At 37.7% G+C, this 13,541-nt stretch overlaps 1 protein-coding gene across 1 annotated transcript; it reads left to right on the top strand.

Moving 5' to 3' along the window:
• Nucleotides 1-5,424: 5,424 nt before the first annotated feature.
• LOC126725484 (G-type lectin S-receptor-like serine/threonine-protein kinase CES101) lies at nucleotides 5,425-6,852 on the top strand. The gene is made up of 2 exons (XM_050430247.1): nucleotides 5,425-6,247; nucleotides 6,323-6,852. Exons 1-2 carry the CDS (start codon nucleotides 6,122-6,124, stop codon nucleotides 6,629-6,631), a joined length of 435 nt encoding a protein of 144 aa, XP_050286204.1. The 5' UTR covers nucleotides 5,425-6,121; the 3' UTR covers nucleotides 6,632-6,852.
• Nucleotides 6,853-13,541: the final 6,689 nt, after the last annotated feature.

The following is a 13,541-nucleotide window of genomic DNA, read 5'->3' as shown; positions in this document are numbered from 1 at the left end:
CTGAAGCTACTTCACCATTGGGCAGATTAACAAAGGTGTTTAAAGTAGCAGTGATAGTAGTGAAACATGCAATGGAATGCACCATGTGATCAGTAGCCCCTGTGTCTATGACCCAATCAGTGGCATGAAAGGTCTCTCTATCAACTACTTTGGCAGAAAAAATGGAATGTTTAAAAGAAGGGGTGAAAGGTAACAATGAATTTGTACCTGTCATGGTGTCAACAAAGGAGTTATGTGTACTGTCTGAAGGTGAAATGGATGAAGGATGTACACCAGTTGCAGCAGGTACACCAGAAGCTCTAGGAATCATGTTAGAGACAGCAGTACTTGTACTCACAGTTGCAACATGGTGATTAGTACCTTGATCAGTACCCGTATTGAAAAAGGCTAACAATTGCTCACATTGTGCCTTAGAAATAGGACATTGAGCAGATGCATTGGAAGGAGCTTCAACACCTTGGCCTTGAGGATATGCAACTTGATTAGCATTGGAATTTAGCTTGCCTTTGTGTTTGTAACCTGGTGGATACCCATGCAGCTTGTAACACTTATCCACAATGTGTCCAAGCATGTTGCAATGGGTGCACAAAGGTCTTTCCTTCTTAGGACCAGCTTTACCTCCATAATTCCCTCTGGTGTTGGCATACATTGCCACTGAATCAGGTTTAGGTGTGAAGGCAGAACCATGACCAATGCCTTTGTGAGATTCTTCTTGAAGAACCAAAGCATACACCTTGCTCATTGATGGAAATGGCTCAAGCATGAGAATGTGACTCCTCACAGTCTCAAAGTTCTCATTAAGCCCCATTAGAAATCTCATTACATAGGATTTCTCATGAGTAATGCTTAGAATCTTCATTGCACCACAAGTACAAGCTGGTAGTGGCTCATAATGAATCAGTTGATCCCACAGCTTCTTGAATTTAGAGTAATACTCAGTCACTGATAATTGATTCTGAGTTATCTGTGAGATTTCCTGTTGAAGATTATAAATCTTTGGTCCATTTCCCTGTGAAAACACACGTTGCAGCTCAAGCCACATCTCCCTTGCAGTCTCACAATACATGATACCACTTGATACATCAACATGCATAGAGTTGATCAACCAAGAAAGCACCATTGTATTACAGCTTTCCCAATCTTCGTACAGAGGAGAATCATCTTCAGGTTTTGCAATTTTACCATTCACAAATCCTATCTTTTTCTTGGCGGTTAATGCTAGAACCATAGCCCTAGACCAAGATTGATAGTTCCTCATTCCCAAAAGTGGTTGAGTGACTAAGATATTCCCTGGATTCTCACTAGCACTAAGGAAAAATTGATTGGGAGAATTGGTCTCTGTGTTGGACTGAGGGATTTGCTGCGTGGATTGGTTGTGTGCAGGAACAGAGTCACTTCCTTCTCCAGAAGCCATTGATGCTATTCTCGAGCTTGAATGAAACTTCTAATGAAACTTGAAAAGAAAACAAAAGATTCTTCAAGACACAGTACCAACACAGATTAATCGAGTCTCTGTGAATCACAATTCAAGAATTTTCTCGAAGAGATTTCTGTTTGGTAAACGAGAATCTTTTGTAATCAAAGAATCAAGACTAGGAAATCAGTATTAACTGTGCTAGTCGCTCTGATACCATGTAAAACTAGAGAATCTAAATAAAATTGAGAGCTTTCATTGATGGAGAAGTGAATTACAAGAAAATGGAATGAATTAATTATACAACACTATACTCTGTTCTTATATACACAGTAAACATAACCGCCCTACAATTGGCGCCAAAATCTGTTACTTGAAACCTTCTAGAATCTGTACACGTGGCAATCCAGCATCAAAGGACTCCTGAATTTACGGAACTAACTTTCTTTAATGCTGTTAAATGAAGAAATCGTGATCTGGCATAGCTTCAAGCATTTCCAATACTTCTGCTTTTATCAAGCCATTTGATGCAATGCTTGTGCTCTGAGAGATTCACTCCTTATCAGCAACAGCTGCCTTCGTGGCTTGATCAACACACTTGTCATTAGCCACTCCTGCACTGCCTCTGCCTGGTACCCTTGCAGCTTGGCTAAGGCATCTCTCATCAGTAGCTGCTGCATGCTGTGGTATCACATTAGTAGCTGCTACATGCTGTGATATTATACTTGGATTCTTAATAAAGGGGATAAACTTACTATAAACGACTGTAAGGCCATGTGCATGAACTATTGTTATTGTGATGCCTATGCTTCAACAAATGATGATGAGACTGGCTGCGAGATTTGGGGCACTGCATAGTCTGCATGGGGAAAGTTCGTGGAGAAAAATTCAAATGATTACCGAAATATATACGTCCGCCAATCACCTTTTGATTTTGAATCCAAAGGTAAGTCTGCATCATTGTCAAAGCTTATAAAGGGGAAAAAGATAGTTAACAAGTAAAATGATAAAAGTATAAAAGCTTATAAGGTAAGCTTACTTAACAAATACAGATTTGATGCATTAGATATATTATTCTCAAAAGATAAAAGTTATGTTAGGGCCTTTGCTCTTATTAAATATTATGAATCTTAAAACATCAAGTCATTCTGATAAATTTTATGCTTATCTAAACTCTCATTTTATGACAATATTTTGTTCAGTTTTTGGATCCTACTTGAAGTTACAATAAAGTTTAGTTCAATTATAGATAAATAAATTCTAATTGACTTTTTGCATAATTAATTTATAAATGAAATTCTATTAAACTGTAAATTGTAACCTTTTATCTAATTATTGAGAGCAGAGAAATTGATGAAATCTATTATAAGGAAATTTATGTCTTGACCAGTTGCCTTAACAGTTTTTAGTACATGTTACTAAGGGGCTGGGAGGTAGGACTCGTGTCAAATTTGTGAAAGTGTGTCAAAAGTCATTTCTCTGCCATGGGTAAGCATGATTTCTCTAGCTAAGGCCCGCACAGTTATTATAATTTCCCCTTTTAGGTGACAGCCAAAAGATAATTTGAAATGTACTCAAAAAGTATTCACCGATATCTTCGGCCTAGAAGCATCTATATTTAATTGTGCTCCACAGTACATTATGTATAACACTTGTCTCTCTTAGTGATTGGTCTGTCACACATTTCTTAATTAGATATGCAAACTATTTTGGTCTTCCTCATAAACAACCTCACCTTGATTTACTGTAAAAATGTTCAGAAGAATCATTATTATTTGCCTCTGTGTACATTTTAGATTCGTTACTTGGTAACATCTATATTTTTTTCTTTTCATACACATGCAATGCTGCCTAGTGTCAAGATAAGGGTCTTAGCCAATATTGTTGATAGATTCAATGAGCTACTAGTTGGTAGAAGAGGCTGTTACACATTCTCGTTCTTGAATTGCAGTTCCCAGTAAAAGCAGTCAGTTTACTTAAAAGATCAATTATTATTCCGAATTTGTACGTCTTCAAATAGATACTTTCTATGACGACAAACTCTGATATAAGTTCCACGAAATTGGCTGAGGCTAATGACATGTGTTCATGTAGGAGACTAAATTGAGTTATTTAATAAAGTGAGTGAGATACATTCAGCCATTTCCATTTATCTTGCTTGCACAATGGACAGAGCCACTGGTTTAACTCTCCATCAAATTTAATTTGCCATAGTTATGTTCTGATTTACTAATTTAAATTCAAAACAAGGATTTCATTTGACTTAATTTGGCTTTGAAGTTGATATTTAATTTTGTTGTAGATTTTATAAGTCCTGCACATACCCCTTTCTTATCTGAGTTAATGTAAGCATTGAGCACAATCAATAAAAGCTCTACTTTTCTCTGTTCATGCTGCAGGTGCAGGATCGCGAGTATTATTCCTGTGTATCATCACTGCAATAATAGGAGGACTATTCATACTGGCATTATTATACTATTTTGTATGGATAAAATTTCGTGCAACAGGTATTCTCTTAGTCATAATGACTTAATTTGGTTTGAATGTGATATTTTTAGTTTCTATCTTTATATATCGTTCTGTATTAAACTTCTTTCTTCATTTTCTGTTTTTGGCGATTCTAAATGTATATATTTTTTTTAATCTTTTTCCATTTTTAATGCAGCTAAACCACGAATATGGATCACCATTAAAACATTAGGTGGTCTCATTGTACTCATGTTCAGATCCATATACTATGTGACACAAGAAAAACTTAGATCTTTCGGTAATGCCTCAGCGATAATTTGAATTATATACATCTAAATAATTATTAAATTAATGAGTCATCTCTTAGCTTGTCTTGACTGAATTAATAGGGAAGAAAAACAGAGAGAAAGATATATTATTACATGAGCTAGGAAGAAGAGATGGTAAGAACAGCCATGAGTTACAATTTTTCAGCTTTGAAAGCATAGCAGCAGCCACGAACAATTTTACATCTACAAGTAAGCTTGGAGAAGGTGGTTTCGGATCTGTTTATAAGGTATACTTCATGACTTTTGATAAAATGATGGAAAAATCAAACATAAGTTGTTAGATTGGGACAAATTAGTTCCTATTTAGGGAGAACTGCCTGATGGTCAAGAGGCTGCAATAAAAAGGCTCTCAAGAAACTCTGGACAAGGATTTTTGGAATTCAAGAATGAAGCTATACTAATTGCCAAACTGCAGCACACTAATCTTGTTAGGATTGTTGGATGTTGCATTTGATGGTTTTTAGACCCCTTAAAACACAATTGGATTAACCCTAGGTAATTAGTCAAGTTGTTACTTAGTCCAATTTAACAAGTCTAGGTTATCACAATAAAAGATCAAATCATGCAAAGCAGCGGAAAATAAATAACACACGATATGATCACCCAGGAAAACCAAACCGGTAAAAAACCTGGGGAGGATTTAACCTAGCTATCCTCAAGGTAAAAAGCAAATCCCCTAGAAAGAATCGAAGTTTATAAAAAAGGACTTCCAAGCACCCCCGCTCAACTTCCTAATGCTACCAACCAGTAGAACTTACTGACACGATCACGTGCAAGCTCCGAATCCACGGCCTCCTTCTTTCTTTGGCTTTTGCAAAACACAAACACCCCCGTTTGTGACTTTGAGATCCCACTCAAAGGTTTAGCAACACAAACTCTCCTATTTGTGACTCCAAGACCACCCTTGAAGGTTTAGATCATCAACACCTTTGATGACAAGAGAAGGCAGCAACTTCTACAATACCGGATCTTGAGATTCTTCAAGGAATAGCACCGGTAGAAGACCTAAGAGAGCTTTTTAGGAACAAAACCCTAAATACAAAAGAGGCACACTCTTTTCTCTCTGAAAAGCCACACAAAAACATGCTTAGGGTTTCCTTTATATACTGGGAGAAGTAGATTAGAAACCCTAATCCTAAATGGGCTTAAACTGCTGTTTAGGCTTAATTAAAATTCTGCAGATACGACTTTCAATCGGTCGAGTCTGTCTTTCTATCGGTCGAGCCAGACAGATTATGAAATCTTCTTCCTGCAGCTTGTATGTTCTTGAATCTTGACTTGAATCACATTGAGCATTGTCTAATAAAACCTATAGACTCTAAGATCTATATCTAGACAAGTTTGTGTTCACGATTTGCCAATTGTTCTAAACATTTAAAACCTAACAGCATTAATTCATAAAGAGGAGAGGATGCTTATCTATGAATACATGCCTAATAAAAGCCTTGATTTTTTTCCTCTTCGGTTAGCAAATTTTGACAATTTAGTTAAATTATCTTTCTTTTGATTTTTGTCAATTGTTCACACATATGTACTACTACAGATCCTATGAAAAAGAATATTCTAGATAGGAAGAAACGCTTCAACATCATTCAAGGGATCATTCAAGTGCTTCTATACCTTCATAACTACTCAAGATCTAGAATAATTCATAGAGATCTGAAGGCCAGTAATATTTTACTTGATAATGAGATGAATCCAAAGATATTAGATTTCGATATGGCTAGAATATTTTGGTCAAATGATTCTAAAGTAAATACAAACAGGATTGTCGGGACATAGTGAGTGATTAAATCATTTTACAACTAAGTGCACGGATATGAATGTGCTTATATGCATGTGTTTAATCCATCATTGATTGACAAAGTTTGTTCAATTGTTCAGTGGTTATATGTCTTCAGAGTAAGTGATGGAGGGAGTTTTCTCAACAAAATCAGATGTCTTTAGCTTTGGAGTCTTATTGTTGGAGATTGTGAGTAGTCAGAAGAATTATAGTTGTTACCATTCTGAACAGCCACTCAATCTTATTGGATACGTAAGTTCCTATGAAACTAACCTTATTTTGTCTATAAACATCTTATCGTTCATACAAGTCTTGGAATTGTTTCAGGCATGGGAGTTGTGGGGAGAAGGTAGAGGCTTGGAGTTAATTGATCCAACTTTTGGTGATTTAAATCACACGGATCAAGTTTTGAGGTGCATTCATGTTGGTCTCTTGTGTGTTCAAGAAAGCCCAATTGATAGACCTGCCATATTAGATGTGATATTTATGATATATAATGAAGCTAATAAGCTACGTGCACCAAAACAACCAGCATTTTTTCTTGGGAAGAATATGCCAGAGGCAGGAATTGTTGAATGCAGACCAGAAAATTGTTCATCAAATAGGGTATCAATTTCAGAGATGGTAGCAAGGTGAAGGAACCTGCTTCTTTCAATTTCAAGTTTCAACCAATACTGCCGCAAAGTAAATTTTTACTATTAGGAGCAACATTTATATCCCATTTTAACAAGATGGTTATGTCATATGTGTGTCACATTTTCATTTTCGAGAGAATCACAGAGTATATATGTCTATGTATATGGTTTTATGCGTACAGTAGTTTAAAATTTATTTGATTATCTTCGTCTTGAGTGTTATTAATTTACACACCCAACACCCCAAGTCAAAGAGTTTTAATGTTAGCATATGGTTTACAAAAGAAATATGATGCTCTCTAAGCAAATTAATCATACCAATAATTGAATGTTAATACAGAATAACCAATTGCATACGGCTAGAGCCATCAGATTTGACTTGTAACTTGATCTTTTTAAGCGCTACCCCTACATCTTTTTATTATCTCTTTCTTGTTTATTTTTAAAGCACTTGCCAGATAAAACTTATGAATATCAGTTAGGTAAGGTCAGTGGTAAGAGAACTTCACATGATCAAAATTTCTTTTCTTAGTCAATAAATACCCAAACAAGGTGAAAAGTACAATACATACTCCACCAAATAAGTCCCACATGCCATCCACACACAGGAACAGTGCAGAATTTTCTAACAATGAATGTTGAAAAAAAGACACGAGTTTCCTTTGACATAAAACCTAAGTAGGTCCACGTCAGGGTGTCACATGTAATAAACAAGTTGAAACTTTGTTATATTTGTCACGCACAAAAAGTCTATAATAAAGTCAATAAGTCAAGAAATCCTATTACAAGTTGAATTCTCATTTGGAGAAATCCCAGGTTTTTAGGCTTCACTTAACCGAGGTTTTGGCCCATTTAACTTCCAAATTCGGACTTTTGGTAAACTACAAAAATGTAGCCCTTTTAAGTTAACTTTCCAGCCCAACTTGAATCATCTCGATTCGACATTTGAGCCGAAAGTTATGCCCAAAATACTAATTGGTGTGCAGGCTAGAATCCTAATCTGATTTGGACTTGGATTTGGTGCAAATTTCCTTTGATTTCTTACTCCAATTGGACTCAAATTTCATTGGTTTGGCCTACTTTGACTTCATTATGGCCCTTGTAAAAGTAAAGTCCATTAGTCTTCTTCTTTGCACAAATCCGCTCATTTAATTTCATTCTCCTATAAAATACAAATTCACGCATTAAAATTCAATCAAACACAAAATTGATTATTCAACATTATTCCAAAACCAAATATAAAATGCATGAATTAACTCAAAATAAGTATGATAATTCTTTCTAATAATGATATAAATATGCAAAATTAAGTTATTATCAGAGATTATAAGGCCCTATTCTAACAATAAGAAGATTCAAGAATAGACTTATGAAAGAATTAGAAATCAAATATCAATTTATTAAAACAATTATAAAAATAGAACTGCTTGGATTGAATAGTGGACAACTTACAACAATGGGGATTCACCCCTAACCCTAGCTTAGGTTCTTAAGCCTTCATAGAAAATAAAACTCTTATAAATTGATGAAAAATAAGGTTTCCCAATAGCCAAAAAATGTGGCTGCCCTTTTATTCCTTTAATATTTACAACATTCAAAACCCTAAAACACATGTGTAAGCGACTAAATTTCTAGTTTGAAATAAATCAAGCAAGTAAAATAGTTTCACAAATGCGAATTTGTATTGATGATTGTGTGGTACAATTCTCTGAAATTACAAAAGAGTTATCCTCTTATTCAATCTCCTTGCAAGACTTATTAATTGGATTTGTGGTAATGTGGTTTTGACTTGAACACAAATATCCTTCAATTTGGTTGAGGGATGGATCAAAGATTGCTGAAACGGAATTACAATGAATCTTTGGCTATGAGCTTGTTAGAAATCCTTTGTTCTTCGCGTTCTTCATGTTCTTCGTGTGTTCTTCGTCTTCGAAGGTTTGTGGTGGAAGTTCTTCGGGGCTTTGGAGGCTTAGATTCGTAGAGCTTCACTGATTTGTGATTTGTTAATGTTTTCGGACACTTTTGGCTTGATTCCTGTAAACTTTAGGATCTAGGCAGATGATCTGGATGATTCTGCTTCGAATGTTCTTCGATTTTGGGGCTGAAGTTCTTGAAGGCTTTGAGGCTTGATCTTTGCAGAGCTTCTCACTTCTGAATCTTGGTCCTCCTAAATGTCTTAGGAAGGCTTTTATTTATAGGAGTTTGGTGGTGGGTGAGCGACACGTGGCGGAGTCTGATTGGTGACACATGTCACAGCCTAATTGGTTCGCTTATGTCATCGCTTACACATGCTGGACTGCTTGTATCATCACTTACACGTGCTGGATTGATTAAGTCATCACTTACACGTGCAAGGCTACTTGTGTCATCGCTTACACATGCGCTGATGCATGATTAGTTTTTGCATGACACTTGGCAATTTTCCGTTGGCTTCTGAATAGTGATAGCAAAACCTAGCAGCAATACGTGGTACTTTGTAATTGGCTGTATTTTGTGGACTTGGTAATGTGACGTGTCAGCTTGTGATAGGTCGGGAATTTTCCCTCTCTATAAATGCCCCCTCGAGACTCGTTCACGCACACAATTTCGAAGTGTGGTGTGGGAATGAGTTTCGAAAATGGATTTTTACATTTGACTCTTTAAGTGAAGTAGTTGAAGGTGGTGGAGCTTTCAGCAGGATGAGATAATTTCCGAAGAGTAGACCCACCCATATGAAAGGCTTTGATAAGACCGAAAAGGGGTCTGCGAGTATTTGAATGTACTCGCGTGATGGAGCCTTCTCAGCAGAGGTTAAGTTGAAGTAATTTCAAAAGAGTGTTCTATGGTATTTGAAGTGGGTTGGTGAGGGGGAAAGTTATTTGCAAGAAGTTGGATGTACTTGCAAGATTGACTCATTTCAACAGAGGTTAAGTTGAGGTAATTTTAGGAGAGTATTTTGGATCGTTGGCGACAATCACAGGGTGTAGAAGATGGGGAAGATGAGAGAATGGTGGCTGGGTACAACATGTAGAGTCATGCGGCTAACCTCGTGTTTTTAAGAAGTCCAGGCGAAGTAATTTCCGAAGAATATACCTTGAATTATAGCGAGGACATGTGGGAAAGTAGTTGAATGCGCATGCGTAATTGTTTCACTTAGGTTAAGTTGAGGTAATTTCAGAAGCTTATGGATTCTGGGTATGCTGGTGTTGGTGGTGAAGAAGATGGGGATGAAGCAAAGCGAATGGGTGAAACATACGCCACCATGGTGCTGGCCCTATATGTTGGGGAATTTCTGGTGTAGATGTTTATGGGAAGTACACCTTTGGATATGGGACTGACTACATGCTGAATGAGGTCCGGCGGCGAGTTATAGAATGTGCCTGTGTGATGGGACCATGCCGACGGACGTTAAGTTGAAGTAATTTCAGAAGAGTACCTTCTGAAATTCCTCGAGTTGATTTTAAGTTGGAGTAATTCCAGAAAGTGAGTTTTGAGGTACCAGCAACAATGACCTTTGGGTCCCATAGTGATGAGGACATGGAATAAGGCTTTGGTGACCATTTACTGGCACCAAAGGCTGAATTCTGATGAGCTGGTGCCTTGGAGGTTGTTTCAAGTGTTGGATAGAAGACAATTTGTAGGATACCGCAACACTTTTTACCATCTTCACCTACTGCCACTTGTTGGAAAAGCACAGAAAAATGAAAGATGGAGCTAACTTGTGAACTTGGTTTGGAAACCAAACAAGTTGCTGTTTGTTCCGAACCTCTACCTTTGCTGTAAGACCAAACAACTTGAGAAGGACTATGGAGTTCCCAAAGCAGTTAGGAAGCTCCTTGAGCTAGGGTACGAGAGATTTAGTTGGCCTTAGATCTCCTAATTAAGTAGATCTGAGACTACAAGGAACAATGATACAGGCTATGTTATGAGAAATTTTATGGACAAATGTAGTCGTTAAGTGGAGAAACAAAATTTGTTTGGATCTCGAAACTACAATGATGTTGTAAAGAGGGTTTCGACCGAACCATGAGAGGGTTGATCTCAAACCAATTATGAAGCAATATCGGTTGCTAGGTGTTAAGAATGATGAGGCCATAGTGAGAAATGGCTGTCAAAAGGAGGACTTGAAAATCTGAAAGAAGCAAATCTTCATTTCATGATTCAATGTATTTCTTTTTTTTGATGAGTTTTTTATGAACCCGGCCCTCCTATTTATAGTAGAGAGACGAAGAATGGTAGATAGGTAGTTGAGAATGGTAGTTAAGAAATTTTGGTGAGAACGATAGATGGGAACGGTAGGCACCGTACGGGAATGGTAGGTTGAAGACTGGTAGGCACTGAATGGGAATGGTAGGTTGAACTAATCACCCAGTGTAATTTCAAGTTCAAGACACACTTGTGATAGTTCATTTGTACTTCGAAAGGGAAGCCTTGATGAAGTCTTGAGAATAACCTTGAGGGAATCCAAACCAAGTGGATGAATCTCAAATTTTGATCTTGAGAGCCTAAGTTTTGAACACTTGGAATCGAGTCATTTGTGCAATTTCCGAGTCTCAAATGACGGAACGGACTCCAAAATTGGAATGTACGCGAATAATTGAGCAAGATAGGTCCATCTTAAAAATTTTGACATTTGGTCAACATTTGCACAAAAGTCAACTTTTTTGGAAATTGGACGTTTGCACAATTTCTGAGCTTCGAATGAAGAAACGGGTCCCAAAATCAAAATGTACTTGAAAAATTGAGAAGGACAGGTCCGTTTTGAAAATTTTGACTTTTCGATCAAGGTCAAAGGTCCAATTGGTCAAAGCATTTTCTCTCTTTTTTATTTTTTTTTGTGGGCAGTTCGGACCAGGTCAGATTTGCAGGTCGGTCCGGGTCAAACCGGGTCATTTGGAAAGATGGGTCAGACCGGGTAATGGAGGATGACGTCATCCATGACGTCATTTCTCTGTCCCGTGCGTCAGCACCAGCGCTTGAGAGTTTGCCAGTGTGTAGGAGCGCGTGAACGGGAGGTTTTGAACGCCGATGTCGCCGGAGGCACGTGGTTTAACGTTGGGCCTGAAATTTTTGGGCTTTGTCGATCTAAGGCCATAGAAGACCATGGTATAGTCAATTTTGTGAAATCATAAACAGATATGCACAGTTTTGAAGGACTAAACCGCTGGTCATCGCGAGTCCGTGGCAGTGCATGGTGGCTCCGTTGCTGAAGATCTTTCTGGGTTTTGTACATCAAAGTCCTTAGAAGATTTCTGTGGGTTGATTTTTTGTGAAATCTTGTCAGAAATTTTAGAAATTCGAAATGGGAGACCGCAAGCATTGTTGGACTTGTTGCCACCTTGGTCTACTTTGGCGATGGCCATTCTGACAACATTTGACAATTTAGGCAGGGAGTGGTTCCAGGGTAACCACTGAGTGTCTCTGCTGTTCTCAAGCGGTTGGTGACACAGTAGAACAAGAAACTTCCCTTCGCCGGCCCGAAATGGGACACCGCAGGCATTATTGGACTTGTTGCCACCTTGGTCTACTTTGGCGGTGGCCATTCTGACAACGTTTGACAATCCGAGCAGGGAGTGGTTCTAGGGTAACCATTAAGTGTCTCTGCTGTTCTCAAGGGGTTGGTGACACAGTAGAACAAGAAACTTCCCTTTGGCGGCCTAGAATTTCATTCACAGTCTAGTGTCATAGATTTTCCTCTCTATAGGCCAATAGGTTGTTTCTGAGGTCTAGTGTAATTTTTTTTTTCTTTCTGACAGCATGATACATTTATGAGCTTTTACATTTCTGATTTTTCAAATGGGTACGTCACCCTTTTGAAAATATGGTACTTTTAACTTTTTACATTTTTTGTTCACTTCTGAGGATCCCTATATAAAGCCACCCAGGACATACACTATTTTGTACAAGCGAATCTCAGTGGGTGATATAATACCATAAGTGTAAAGAAATAATGCATATATATATATATATATATATATATTAGTTTCACAATATGCTTTGTTTGTACTAACTTCCTTTTTTTTTTTTTTTTCTTTGCTTGTTTTTGTTATGCAGCATGCTTCCCTTGGCAATTAAGCTGTACCAATACTTATCTTTTAAACACAGCCATCTCAAGAGTCTTTACCATGAAGCCGTGCCAGCATTTATCCTTGTACTGAAGCCATGCTAACATTCATTTTTGTCATGAAGCAATGTCAACACTTCATTTGCACTGAAGCCATGCCAACATTCAACACTTCATTCGCATCGAAGCAACCACGTCAATACTTCATTCGCATCGAAGCCGTGTCAACACTCATATTTGTCATGAAGCCACGACAACACTCCACATTAGCACTTGAAGTTGCATCATCATTTACATTGAAGTCGTGGAGCAATGTCAACACTCCATTTTCGTCATGAAGCCACGAAAACACTTCACATTAGCACTTGAAGTTGCATCATCATTTACATTGAAGCCGTGGAGCAATGTCAACACTCCATTTTCGCCGAAGCCGTGCCAACATTCATCTTTGCCATGAAGCCACGACAACACTCCACATTAGCACTTGCACTCGTATTGAAGTCGCGCCAATTTTTTAGAGGCAATATAGCTCAGACATCAAGGGTGCATAACACTGTAGCCAAACATCAAGATTTCAAAAATGCCAACAAGATGTTGAAGATGCAAGGAGTCCTTATCAAGACTTTGAAGATGCAAGGAGTTGCCAACAAAATCTTGAAGATGCAAGGAGTCCTTATCAAGATTTTGAAGATGTCAGAGCATGCTACCAAGACTTTGAAGATGTTGAAACATGCTACCAAGAATTTTGACATTGCACGAACATGCCCATAGAGGAGAGATGATGCCACACCGACTTCAGATATATAATCTATCATTATTTCGGAGGAAGTTGACGTCATCTAGATTTCAGAGACATAATGTGAAACGA

Source organism: Quercus robur, chromosome 5, assembly GCF_932294415.1.
Source record: "Quercus robur chromosome 5, dhQueRobu3.1, whole genome shotgun sequence".
NCBI classification, from domain to species: domain Eukaryota; kingdom Viridiplantae; phylum Streptophyta; class Magnoliopsida; order Fagales; family Fagaceae; genus Quercus; species Quercus robur.
This window is presented reverse-complemented; position numbering and strand designations above follow the sequence as displayed.

Coding starts and splice junctions, on each gene's coding strand:
- LOC126725484 (XM_050430247.1), top strand. CDS start 6,122: ATGGAGGGAGTTTTCTCAACAAAATCAGATGTCTTTAGCTTTGGAGTC. Junction 6,248..6,322: donor CACTCAATCTTATTGGATAC/GTAAGTTCCTAT, acceptor GAATTGTTTCAG/GCATGGGAGTTGTGGGGAGA.